Raw genomic sequence first — 12,458 nt, 5'->3', positions numbered from 1 at the left:
ATACAAACTCTTCTTTAACATAAGCACTATTATCACACTGTAATAATTTTATATCAAAATTATATTCACTCTAATTTTAGCAACTTAACTTTAATCATTTTAATATCAGGTTTTCTTAGTGATCCTAAGTATTTATTTACAATGTAGAAATAATTAAATCAGTAGTCAATTAGGACCCTACTTGCAATTGGTTGGTAATTCTCCAAAATCTTTCATCCGGGGAATGTCCAATGTGGCTGTGCCCACATAAGTCCTCTTCTGAATCTTTAGCGGAAGGTGTCAATAAACTTCTTGTTGAAAAAAAATCTTTCATCCATGGTTTTCATCTATTTCTTTTAAATTTTATTTATTGATTGATTGATTGGTTTTTGGGCCACTCAGGTTACTCCTGGCTCTGCGCTCAGAAATCACTCCTGCCTCGGGGGACTGTATGGGATACCAGGAATCAAACCGGGTCCCTCTCGGATTGGCCACGTGCATGGCAAATGCCCTATCACTGTGCTATCTCTCCGGACACTCATTCATTTTTTTCTGTTCTTGTCAATATATTTGTTGACAAAAATACAATTTCCCACAATCTGAACTTTTCTGATGCCTCTGGTGACATTTAACATTCACTGTCACTTAATTCTCCCACCTCTGCCAGGCTTTATTAATTCAGAACAAAGCCAAGAAACCTATCCCAATAAAATATCTTTTATTTTTAAGGCTGTCTTCTAGTCCCTGCATGGAGTAGATGCTGGTAACCTCAACTCTGAAAATGTCCCGGCCTCGAGACCCCAGTGAGACTAATGAGAAGGCCAGGGATGAGGCAGGGCTCTGGGAGCGCTAGGTAGCAACAGCATCAGCTGAGAAGAGATGGGTGGCTCCCCACAGAGGTGACTGCCCAGTGTCTGAGGATAGAAGAGGACCCAAGTCCAAGTTTCCTCATCAGAGAGCCATAAACCCTGAGAATAAAGGAGGCTGGGGGTGGAGTGCTGCTGTGCAGGCTCAGCATGTTAATCAGTTTTTAATCTGCCACTATTTATATGGAGCGTTTCAGAGTCTGACAGGGGAGGGCAGGGCTGATGTTTTCCAGAGGGACACAGGTTGGTCTCTGAGGACAAAAGGCATAGTCACTGAGAGTCTGCTAGACGTAGCCAGGCCCAGCCAAGTCAGCCTGTCCAGTCAGCCTAGCCTAGTATGATGCAGGCAGTGGCCCCACTCCACCCCCACCCCCAACACACACACAACAGCCAGAGATCAAGTCCTCTGGTTTTCTAATAATGGGACATGGTTGGCTACAAACCGCAGAGTTTAAAAAGACTTGACCTGAAATCCCAGCTCCTTCACTTAAAATTAGTAAGAATTTAGTAATCTGTTTTAGCTTCTCAATGCCTCAGTTTCCCCACTAGTTACCTGGTAACTGTACCCTTACCAGAGGTGTGAAGATAAAAGAAATGAGTATGAGGCAAATACCTACAATGTTGCGCCCACTCCAAGCTCTTTCCCAACCCTCCCTCCCTGCAGATTCCTACCTATCTATTCCAATCCAGACCCTTGCTAGGAGCCGTGAAGGGAGCTGAAGGCTATCTAGCTGGGTTCCCAATGTGGTCTGTGGCCATGCATGAAGCAAAGCCAGCTGACCCATGAAGGGTTCAATTCCATGATCCTATGCTCAATAGCACAGCTTCAACCAACTGAGCTAATTACGGTAAAGTCCGAATCCACTCAGCTTGTGTGGAGATGCTATTAGCTGTTCACAAGACATTCTCAAGCAGTGTTGTTAAGATGCTGTGTGACCCAACATACTTGCCAACCTCACTAATGATCTCATCTTTTAAAAATCTAAATGTAATGTAGCAAACAGATGTGTCCCTTAAGAGGATTAAGGTGGAAATTCATTAGAGCAGCAAGACCCATGGATTTGTGTTCTAAAACTAACACCAATCAATCACCTTAGTACAAGGCTCTGTCTTAGCACTCCTCAGCTTCCTGGGGAACACCAGAGAAGGGGACAGCCAGGCCTTCATCATCAAGAAAGTGATCCATGAGCAAGTAAGACAGCGGGAGTCCCACATGCTGAGCCCCAGATTTAAATGGTCTGGAATCCATGCTGCTAGATTGCAGCGTACCCAGGAACCCCGCAGATATCTTGAGGAAATGTTCATCCTGATGCAGGTGTCTGGGGAGGTTGGAGATTGTTTCCAGAGCCCAGGCAATGCTGGCTCAGCCCACACCTGGAGATCCAAGGCTCTAATTTTCACTTCAATAGGAGGTTTAACAGGCGAGAGAGCTGAAGTAACATGGTAACCACAAATAGGAAGGTAAGTGAAAAATCAGCACAGTACAGGCAAGGCCAGCCCCATGAGCAGACAGACTCTCCTTCAAATCTGGGCAAATAGGAAGGAACTTCCCACTCATGTGGCCAGGTGACTTCCTTCTGCTCTGACTCTGCTCTTCTAAGCAATTTGATGCTACAGCACTGGACTGATGGAGTAATTCGGAGATGGAGCCTATATAGGAGAACATTTGGCTCGGGAAGAGCCTGAGACATATTGCTCCACTCCTATTCCAGTTCCCAAATTTTATTTCCCCTACTGCTCCTTTACAGAAATTTATCACCTGAATCTACCTTATTTAAGAGAACAAACAGAAAGTGACCCCAATTGCACCCGTGACTACTACCTTTCCCCAGAAATATTCTCCCTAGGGGTGGTTTGGCCAATTTGGGAAATACTACTGCAAACTCCTAGAAGACAATTTACCAGTCTCTCCCAAACTGGTTACTAATTACCATTTTGTCAACTGATCTAGCAAACATTTTCCTGTAAGAGATATTCTATAGTTTTGTTTTGTTTATCAAAGGTACCTGCAAGAATCTATAACCTTGGCCTTGGTGTCAATCAATCCATTTAAGTTTTGAAAGGTCTACAATTTATTAATTCTAACTTTTTCTTTTTTTTTTTTTTTTTTTTTTTTGGTTTTTGGGCCACCCCCAGTAACGCTCAGGGGTTACTCCTGGCTATGCGCTCAGAAGTTGCTCCTGGCTTGGGGGACCATATGGGACACTGGGGGATCGAACCGCAGTCCGTCCAAGGCTAGCGCAGGCAAGGCAGGCACCTTACCTTTAGCGCCACTGCCCGGCCCATAATTCTAACTTTTTCTAAATCAGAAGTCCTATAATTTCTTACTGTTTTGTAAAATACATAACCTGAAATGTACACCTGTTGATGCAGGATTTAAAAACAAAAGGCCACACTTAGCTAAAGCAAAATATAATCACTTAGGGAGACTACAGCACCTGCCCTAAGCTTTCTATTAGTAAACAAATCACCTATCCAACTTTCCTCCTAGCAATGAGTAAAAGGATCAATTTTTCTAACCTAACCATTTGAAGGGAAAAAAGGATAAAGCATAATAAGGACAAAATGTTATTTTGGCCTAGTTGTCTAATTAAATTAACAACTTCAAAATGGAGTCTATAGATATGAGATCAATTCATGTATCATTAGCTTGAGACAAGACACACTGATGTAAGATGCATGTTTATCTGGTTTGTAATTTTTTGTTTTACTTGGGGTTACACCCAATGATGCTCAGGGATCATTCCTTGTGATGCCTGGAGATACCATATTCTGTGTTAGGGTTGCCTACATGCAAGGTAAGTACCTTAACCCTGTTTTCACTATCTCTGCAGTCCCTGATTCAATTTTTGGACCTGGAATGGCTGGAAGCAACCCAGTTCAAAGGTCTCCAGCAGAGAAGAATTCCCATGGGGACTGTTATAAACCAGGATCCTGTGGGAGGCCTCGAAGCTAGGCATTAGCTGTCCCCTCAGAGATCTCCCAGCTGCTGGGTTATCTGCATGTGCCATTGCTTCCAGCCACTTAACATGCAGAATGTCTGAGGACAGGTCTGCCTGATCTGAGAAAGAGAGGAGAGAGAAAGGGGAGAGAGAGAGTGAGAGAGAGAGAGAAGAGAGAGAGATAGAGGAAAGAGGAGAGAGAGGGGAGAGAGAGTGTGAGAGAGAGGGGAGAGAGAGTGTGAGAGAGAGAGGGGTGATAGAGAGGAGAGAGAGAGAGAGAGAGAGAGAGATCAGAACTCACCCTCCAGTCTATGGCTGGACTACATAGAATTAAGGAGAAATGTTCTTTGGGATCAATGGCAGAAGCTGGGATGCAGAGTATCTAATCCCTTACCTCTTTAGCAGGGTTGGGAAGGAGGTGTTCCGGACTGTAACTAGCCAGGCCAGAAATTCTGCCCTTGAATAAGAAGGGCAGAATTTTGCCCTTGAGTAAGAAGACTCTTACTCAAGCTTAGAACATTCACTTGCCCTAGGCCAAAAGGAGCTGGCATACAAAGATGAGCTAATTCCCCTAGGTAATAAAAAAAAAAAGAAGCCCCTTGGGTATGTGGATGCCTTCTCCCCACACCCACACAACTGGCACAGGGAGCTGAACTGTTGTTGTTGTGGGGTCTCTGAATACACCGGCCTTTTATGGTTCTCAGCTTCCTTTTTCTAGCAGATAAAGTATGCCACTTGGTCCTTCTCTGCCTGTTTTCTCATAGACAAAATCTTGCTTCAGAGGTGAACGAGAGCACATGTCTACATGAGCTCATAATTACCTCTTCTTATCACAGGTATATTATCCAGCTTGTTACTGTTGTTTCCTTGGGAGTTTACTTAGCAGTATGTGGGGGACTACTCCACAGTGAGGGCTCATGTCAAAGATGGAACCTAGGCCTCCTACATGTAAGGTCTAAGCTCAGCCCTTTGGTTATCTCTCTGGCCCAGCCTGGATGATGGTTTTCAGATTCCCTGCTGGAAAGTAACAAGCATTGAAAAATAGGAATTGGTACCTGGACACAGAAAGACCCTTCACTTCACTGAACCCAGGCTAACATAAGCAGCCTCTCACTGACCTCTGGATGTGGAAACATCCACCCTTTGAATATGCTGCTGTCTACTTTGGCAAAGCACTCCGAGACAATGGCTATCTGGCTCACGACTCTCCCAGAAAAGGAGTCCAGTGTCTCTGTGGGACTTGATCTGGTTTTGTGTTTTCCACAAGGGCCACCTCACAGCCACCTCTGTCTGTGAGCCAGAGCACCTGCAGGGTTGTGCCTCGGGTTGAGGGGAGTTGGGGTGAGTTGGGGTGGGGGCTGGAGTGGAGGCAGAAACGCCTTGAACCTCGGGATTCTTTCTGTGGGACCAGAGGACTGGATGGAAACCATGAAACTAGCCCATGGGAACATAAAAACTACTTTAGCTTCCAGCTTGAAGGTCAAACCCTGTGTGTGGAGTTGGAAATGTAAGGAAACCACTTCTGTCATGTTGACTGCTTTTTCAACAAAAGATCACTGTAATTGGAGCCCATAGTGAAGGGCTATTCCTGATGCCGAAGAAGCCCTTCAAAAACTTGTAAGTGGAACCAGTGACTGAGAAGTACATTTTTCAACAATTCTAAGGGAAAAAAAAAAATGAATCTCCAGCACTGCCTCCAGCAATCTCTCAGTTTTGGAGTAGGACCTTCTCATATGACCAGAGAGATCCCCGCCCACTATGCACCTGTCCTGCACCCAAAGGGAGCAAAAGAGCTAGAAATGCCCCGTGCCTTATTGCTGCAAACAGGTTACTAATTAAGTAGGGCGGTGGGGCAGAGAGTGGACATACTGCTATGGGGGAGGAAAACACCCTTGCCCAGGAGTCAGTGCTTTCCACACGCAGCCTCCTGCTCGACTTTCAACCCCAGTCATGCAGATGGTGCCAAAAAAAGAAAAAAGAAAAAAAAATCTACAGTTTTTTTTTTTTTCTTTTCATCGATTTGGTTCATGGGGTTGGGGGGCAACAGCTATTCGTGTTGCTCATCCAAGAACGAGTCATTTCCACGTTTTGATTGGGATCGTAAGGCACAAAGAAAAGAAAAGACGTAGCGGAGAAGTAATTGTTCAAGATGCAGTTAATCTGTTGAAGTGGGAGGCGGGCTCTCCCGGGGAGCGAAGCGACTCGCTTTCAAAGCCCGGCGCCTCGCGGCCAGCACTGGGCGAGACGCGGGTCCGCGGAGAAGGCGCGCGGAGAGGCCGGAGGGAGAGAGGAGGGAAAGAGGGGGACCCCGAGCCGCGCTGCCCTTCCCGGGGACACGCACGCGCTCGCTCTCGGGGGGCTCCGCTGCTCGGCTTTGCGCGCCCCGCCCTCGCCCACCGCCCCCCGCAGCCCGAGGCCACCTGCTCCTGCCGCCAGAAAGGGGCGGCCGGCCGGGGGAGGCGGGAGGGTCCCGGGAGGCTCGCGCGCTCGCTCGCTGGCGGGGGTCGCGCGCCCCGGCCCCGCGGCCTGGAGGGGGGGTCCCCGATGTCGGTCTCTCTCGCGCGCTCGCCGCCTCTCGGGGCGCTTCCCCGGCGGAGCGCGCGGGGGCCCCTCCGCAGCCCACCCGCCCCGGCAGCCGAGCGAGCGGGCCAGCTAACGGCGGGCGCCTCTGCGCCGCGCTCCGGCCCCGCGGCACCTGCTGGTCGGCCGAGCCCCGGAGCCCCTCGGCCCGGCCGCTGCCCAGTGGGTTACCTTGTGGGGCGCCCGCAGCAGCCGGTGCACCCCGGCCAGCTGCGTGCCGAGCGCCAGGTCCTCGCGGAAGGCGAAGAGCGGCGGCCGGCTGGGCTCGGGGAAGCTGGTGCTGCTGAAGGGGTCCGTGTCGTCCAGGAACTGCACGCGGCAGGCCAGCGTGGCCATGGCGCATCCCTGCGGGCCCAGGGCGCGGGAGGGCCCCGGCGCGCGCGGACGGAGAGGCCGCGGCCGCCGCTCGCTCGCTCGCTCGCTCGCTGCACCGCCGCTCCGAAGCGCCCCGCGGCAGCCCGGGCTCCGGCCGCGCAGGGAGCGAGGGAGGGAGGGAGGGAGAGCGGGCGGGCGGGCGGGCGGGCAGCAGGGCGGGCCGGGGGCGGGGCGCGCCCCTTGCTCCCCCTCCTCCGGAGTCCCCCGCGCCCCGCCGCCACACTGCGGCGCGCGGCCTGCGGTGCGGATCGGGGGCTCCCGCGTCCATCTATCTATCTATCTATCTATCTATCTATCTATCTATCTATCTATCTATCTATCTGTCTGTCTGTCTGTCTGTCTGTCTGTCTGTCTGTCTGTCTGTCTGTCTATCTATCTGTCTATCTGTCTATCTATCTATCTATCTGCCTATCTGTCTGTCTGTCTATCTGTCTATCTGCCTATCTGTCTATCTATCTGTCTATCTATCTACCTATCTATGTATCTGCCTGTCTGTCTGTCTGTCTATCTATCTGCCTATCTGTCTGTCTATCTGTCTATCTATCTATCTATGTATCTGCCTATCTGTCTGTCTATCTGTATCTATCTGCCTATCTGTCTATCTGTCTATCTATGTCTATCTATCTGTCTGTCTATCTATCTATCTATCTATCTATCTATCTATCTATCTATCTATCTATCTATCTATCTATCTATCTATCCCCGCGAGTGCCGCGGGAGGCCCGAGCTCCGAGGACCCGGTGGGACCCCCCGGGAAAGGACCGCCTCGGGCTCCTTCCCAGCCCCGACAGCGCCGTCCTGCCGCCCGGGCTCCGAACGCCCCAGTGGGCATCCCAGGACGCAGCCGCCTGCAGGGGGACAGGGGCCAGGGGGACGGACAGGGGAGGAGGAAGGCGAGCCGCGGACCCGAGGGCGCGATGCTCCCGAGAAGCAAGCCCAGGACGCCGGGCGAGTGGCCTCGGCCTGGGGGACCCCGGGCTGCGCTCTGGGACCCCCCGCGCGCGCTCCGTTCTGGTTGTGCCTGCACGCCGCCGTCACCCCTGACCAGTCGGGGCCCCTCAGGTTGCGCTCAGCCCTGCCCGGCCTCGGAGGACGCTTCCCGCGCAAGCCCGGGATGGTGAGGGGCGCGGGCATCGAGGGACCCGCTGGGCACCCCGCGCTTGGAGGGGAGATTGGCAGAACCGCTCTGCAGCCCTCGGCCTCCCTCCCCTCCCGCTCTCCCGCCGCTCGTGGGCGACCCCCTCCATCCGTCGCTCGCACGCCCGCTTCTCCTGGCCCGGGCGGCTATCTGGGTCCTCGCACCTCCAAAAGATGGTGGGGGCAACGCCCCATCGCGTCTCTAACATGATCAGTCTCTCCCTTTCTTTCTGGCTAACAAGAGAAAGAATTCCTCCCTAGACCCACACTTAGAGGCTTCTCTGCACCTTTAGCCTTCTCTCTTCCAGGCTTCTCCCATGTCTTTGCATGATCTGAACAGAGCGATGATGGGGCATTTCTGCTCATGGCAGCCTAATTTTTAGCTTTTTGCTTCCTTTTGCTACTTGATCTTGCACCAAGTGTGCTGAGCCGGCCTTCCGTGAACCTCACCAGCTTCTCAGAACACTCGGCTAGCCAGTTCTACTCCCTTGACATCTACCTCCTACTTGGTGTTCCATCGCCACTGTCGACCTCACAGCCACCCCATTTCCTATCATCTTCCTAACAGGACCTTCTGGTTACGTGTTCTCTCGGCCCTGTCTATCCTAGAAGACCCGGTGCTGGCATAGCCTCACTCGCCTTAACCTGTTTCAGTTCGCCCACAGGTGACTGTGCAAATGTCCGTCCTCTTCCTCTCTGTTATTCATCCTTCCCACAAGAGCCCCCCCACCTGGACCCCCTCTTTCTGTGCATCACCTCCTCATTGCATGGACAGAGATAACCAAAGCCCCCAGTACTCCTCTTCCTCAAGGTTCAACCACCTCTTGCTTTCTCCTGGTCTTCCTGCCCCTAGAATCAGGGCTGCCTTCCTAGAATACAACCAGTACTGTGACCCCACACTACTTTTAATGCTCTGCCATTGCTGCCTTGAAATTCTCTCTCTTTTTTTTTTTAATTTTTATTGTGGCCAAAGTGAATTACAAATCTTACACAGTGATATTTAAGGTACACAGTGACAATAAATGAGGGCCTTTCCTCCACCAGTGTTGTCCTCCCTTCATCCCTGTTCCCAAGCATATATATAGCCCTTATCTCCCTCCTTTATCCCCCAGAATGCTAGTGTAACTAAAAGCATATATGCAGTTCCAGATATTTTTACTAGTGGTTTCTTAAAGGTTTAGAGTCAAAGGAGCACTGTAAAAACAATGTTAGAGTGGCAATTATTGTTTGCATGGGCCCACCAAAGTATGGGGGTCATGGAAAGGAAAAACTCTGGCCTAAGTACAAGGAGACCCTACCCCTGAAGTTTCCTGACATAAGACCATTTCTAGGCTCCAGGCAAACTAGTTTGTCCAATCCCGGTCATTGTCTGTAGTGCCCATACAGTTATATTTTTCACAGTCTTTGTTGTTGGTATCATGTTTCTGTATTGAAGGTCCTGGAATCTGTATATCCTACATTGAAGTCAGGATGGTGTGGAGCGGCGTCTAATTTCAACTCACAATTAAAGGGCAATGCTGCCTTGAAATTCTTAGCAACTTTAAGGGGCCTTTCAAGCAGTACTCAAATAACGGAGGCTACTCCCAACAATACCCAACCTATCAGCCATACAGCTCAAAGCTGGGACCTGGCTTTATCACAAGTCTAAGGTCTACACTACCAGACTTCATCACTAGCTTCCTGGCAGTGCCTGAGGAGCCATGTGGTACTGGGAATTAATTAGTGGTCTTGTGCATTTGACTCCTGACTCCTAAGTCATCTCTTCATCAATGAGTCACTTTTTTTTGTTTTGTTTTGTTTTGTTTTTTTGGGCCACACCCGGCGGTGCTCAGGGGTTACTCCTGGCTGTCTGCTCAGAAATAGTTCCTGGCAGGCACGGGGGACCATATGGGACACTGGGATTCGAACCAACCACCTTTGGTCCTGGATTAGCTGATTGCAAGGCAAACCCACTGTGCTATATCTCCAGGCCTAATTAGTCACTTTTAATTTTTTTTTAAAAAAGGCCCCAAATTTGTGGTGGGGCACCACCAAATACAGAGACAGGAATCATTAAAAGCATCACCAAGTGTGGCCAAAAGAAAAAAAAAAGAATGGCATGACCTTCATCAAGCCCACCTCTAACTGACCCCTTTCTCCTTCACTTCTTTATCAGTGAGAGAAGCTCTTCATTCCTCGACATCCTCACCCCTCTGGCTCCCTTTGGCATCATCAAATTGCCTCATGTACATGACAACTCAGGTCTCTGCCCACTTCCTCCACAGCATGTCACCATGACCCACCCCTTCCCCAAACTTTTCCCCTATGTTTTACTAGTTCTCCCTGCTGGCTCTCCCTGTTCCTTCCTTAGCAGCAGACTTTTCTCTTTCTGGGCTCCATTCTCTTGAGAATAGAACATCACAGTTGCAGCTACAGTTCTTTTGTTTGTTACTTTGGGGGGGGGGGCACGCCTGGTAGTAAGCTCAAGGCCTACTCCTGACTCTGCAAGTAGAAATCACTTCTAGTGGCTCAAGAGACCAGAGCATAGAACCTGGGTGGGCTGCATTCAAGACAAGCACCTTCTCTACTATACTCTCCAGCCCCAGCTGTAGTTCTCTGCACTTTTATTCTCTGCACTTCCAGTAACTGAAGCCACCTGCTGCATTCAATGCATACCCACAACCCTGTGCTGGCTGGGTCCCAGGGACAGAAAAAGTACATAATAAGGCTGATGAATGTGTGAACATCAAATCACCTCTGAGTCTTTCATCCGAAAGTTGGTCACTGAGATCTATCTACCTATGAGGAATTCGGCCTCTGCCTAATGGCTCACTCTTTCCTCCTGTGCTAGCCCTGCATCCGAACTTGCACTTACTTCCTCAGTACCAGTGCTCATGCTAAAATGTGCGTTATATGTCTCACACCTGTAGTGAACTCTCCCGGGCCTACCCTTAGCATGACCACTTGCTCCTGAGATCTGCCCCCATCTACCTTTCCAGGCTCATCTCCAGTCATTCCCCACTTCACAGTTTCCAGCCACACCAAACTCAACACTCGTTCTCTTCTCCTTCTCTTTATAGTTTTTTTGTTTGTTTTTGTTTGCTTGTTTTTGGTTTTTGGGTCACACCCGGCAATGCTCAGGGGTTACTTCTAGCTCTAGGCTCAGAAATCGCTCCTGGCAGACTCCAGGGGCCATACGGAATGCAGGGATTCAAACCACCGTCCTTCTGCATGCAAGGCAAATGTCTTATCTCCATGCTATCTCTTCAGCCCCAATATAGCTGAAACATCTTACTGTTCAACAAGTTGCCATGTTTTACTTGCAGCATACAAAACTGCATTTTTAAGATCTACTCTTCTAGAAAGCCATTTCCAACTGGAGCCCCAAACAAGGATTGTTTCTTAACTCCGTGGTATCATATCACTTTCTAGATGCCTCTATTGGAGCATTGACTATTACATTGCAATTACATGCTTATCTACGTGCCTAATTCTACTAAACTTCAGGGTTGGAATTTGCCTTTCTCAATTTTTGTCTTAACTTTGGATAGGGACTGGCACCTAAAGTGAAGTCTTTAAATTTTTTAATCATAGATTATCTTTCATTCTTTTAAGGATTTTTGCCTTGTAACTGCTTCTAGCAATATTTTTTTCTCTGATTAACAACCAATTTTTTTCTCAACTCATGTTATAACCATTCTTTTTTCGAAAGTAATATTTACTCTTAGTTTTAAAAGTCCAGGCTAATTTTTAATGTTATTTTAGAAATCATTCCCTTATTCACAGTCCTCATATCCACCCCTTCTCAATATCTAGAAAACATTATAATTGTTGTTGATGTTGTTGTTGTTTTGGGCCCCATCCAGTGAAGCTCAAGGGACCAGATGCAGTGTCAAGGATGAAATTAGGGTAGCCATGTGCAAGACAAGAAACTTAACCACCGTACTATCTCTCCAGCCCCAGACACTTTTTTATATATGTAAATAAATAATGTAAATATACTCTTATAATTTGATACATGAATTTTAGACAATAAATTTTCTATCATTTTGCCTTCAGATTTTTAGCTCCTTTACAATCAAATACCTCCCTTTCTGCATCTTCCAAATATAACGAACAAATAGATAACTTCAGTGACTTATTGTTTGGTTGATTGGGACCACAAATGAGGTGCTCAGGGATCTCTGATAATGGGCAGGGAACCATGCAGTGTCAGATCAAACTCAGGCCTTCTGAAAGCAAAATATGCACTCAATCCTTTAAGCCATCTCCCTGACCCAGTCTTACAATTTGAGTTAAAATCTAATTCAAAGCTCTTTTAAATTAATAATGAATTATTGTTTACATTTTTCCTGATAGACATGATTAAATCTTCTTTCTATAACAATTTTGGTTCTTCCTGAGTTAAAAATTTGCCTCATTTTTCTATCTCACTCCACCCCGCAAGAACAACTCATTATATCTAATCTAAGCAGTTCTGAAAAATAATTCAATACTGTCAACTCAGTTTTCAGGGTTGAATTTTCCCCAAAATTATCCTTCTTGGAAACATTAATCTCAAAGTCACACCCTGCTCAAATTTGGCCCATGTATCTCTCAG

General features: G+C 48.4%; 2 protein-coding genes across 4 annotated transcripts in view; one reads left to right on the top strand and one right to left on the bottom strand.

The window, feature by feature from the left end:
• The window catches only part of FHOD3 (formin homology 2 domain containing 3), a 514,974-nt gene extending 508,260 nt beyond the window's left edge, over positions 1-6,714 (bottom strand). For both annotated transcript variants that reach the window (XM_049769642.1, XM_049769643.1), the window contains exon 1: positions 6,539-6,714. In XM_049769642.1, coding sequence (XP_049625599.1) covers positions 6,539-6,703 — 165 coding nt within the window. In that variant the 5' untranslated portion in view covers positions 6,704-6,714. The remainder of the gene's footprint in view (positions 1-6,538) is intronic.
• RPRD1A (regulation of nuclear pre-mRNA domain containing 1A) overlaps positions 1-12,458 on the top strand; it is a 1,137,547-nt gene that overhangs the window by 898,687 nt on the left and 226,402 nt on the right. The gene's annotated exons all lie outside the window — the stretch shown is intronic.

The sequence above is a fragment of the Suncus etruscus genome, chromosome 3 (assembly GCF_024139225.1).
Source record: "Suncus etruscus isolate mSunEtr1 chromosome 3, mSunEtr1.pri.cur, whole genome shotgun sequence".
Lineage (NCBI taxonomy): Eukaryota > Metazoa > Chordata > Mammalia > Eulipotyphla > Soricidae > Suncus > Suncus etruscus.
The sequence above is the reverse complement of the archived record's forward strand: the minus strand, read 5'-3'. Positions and strand labels throughout refer to the sequence as shown.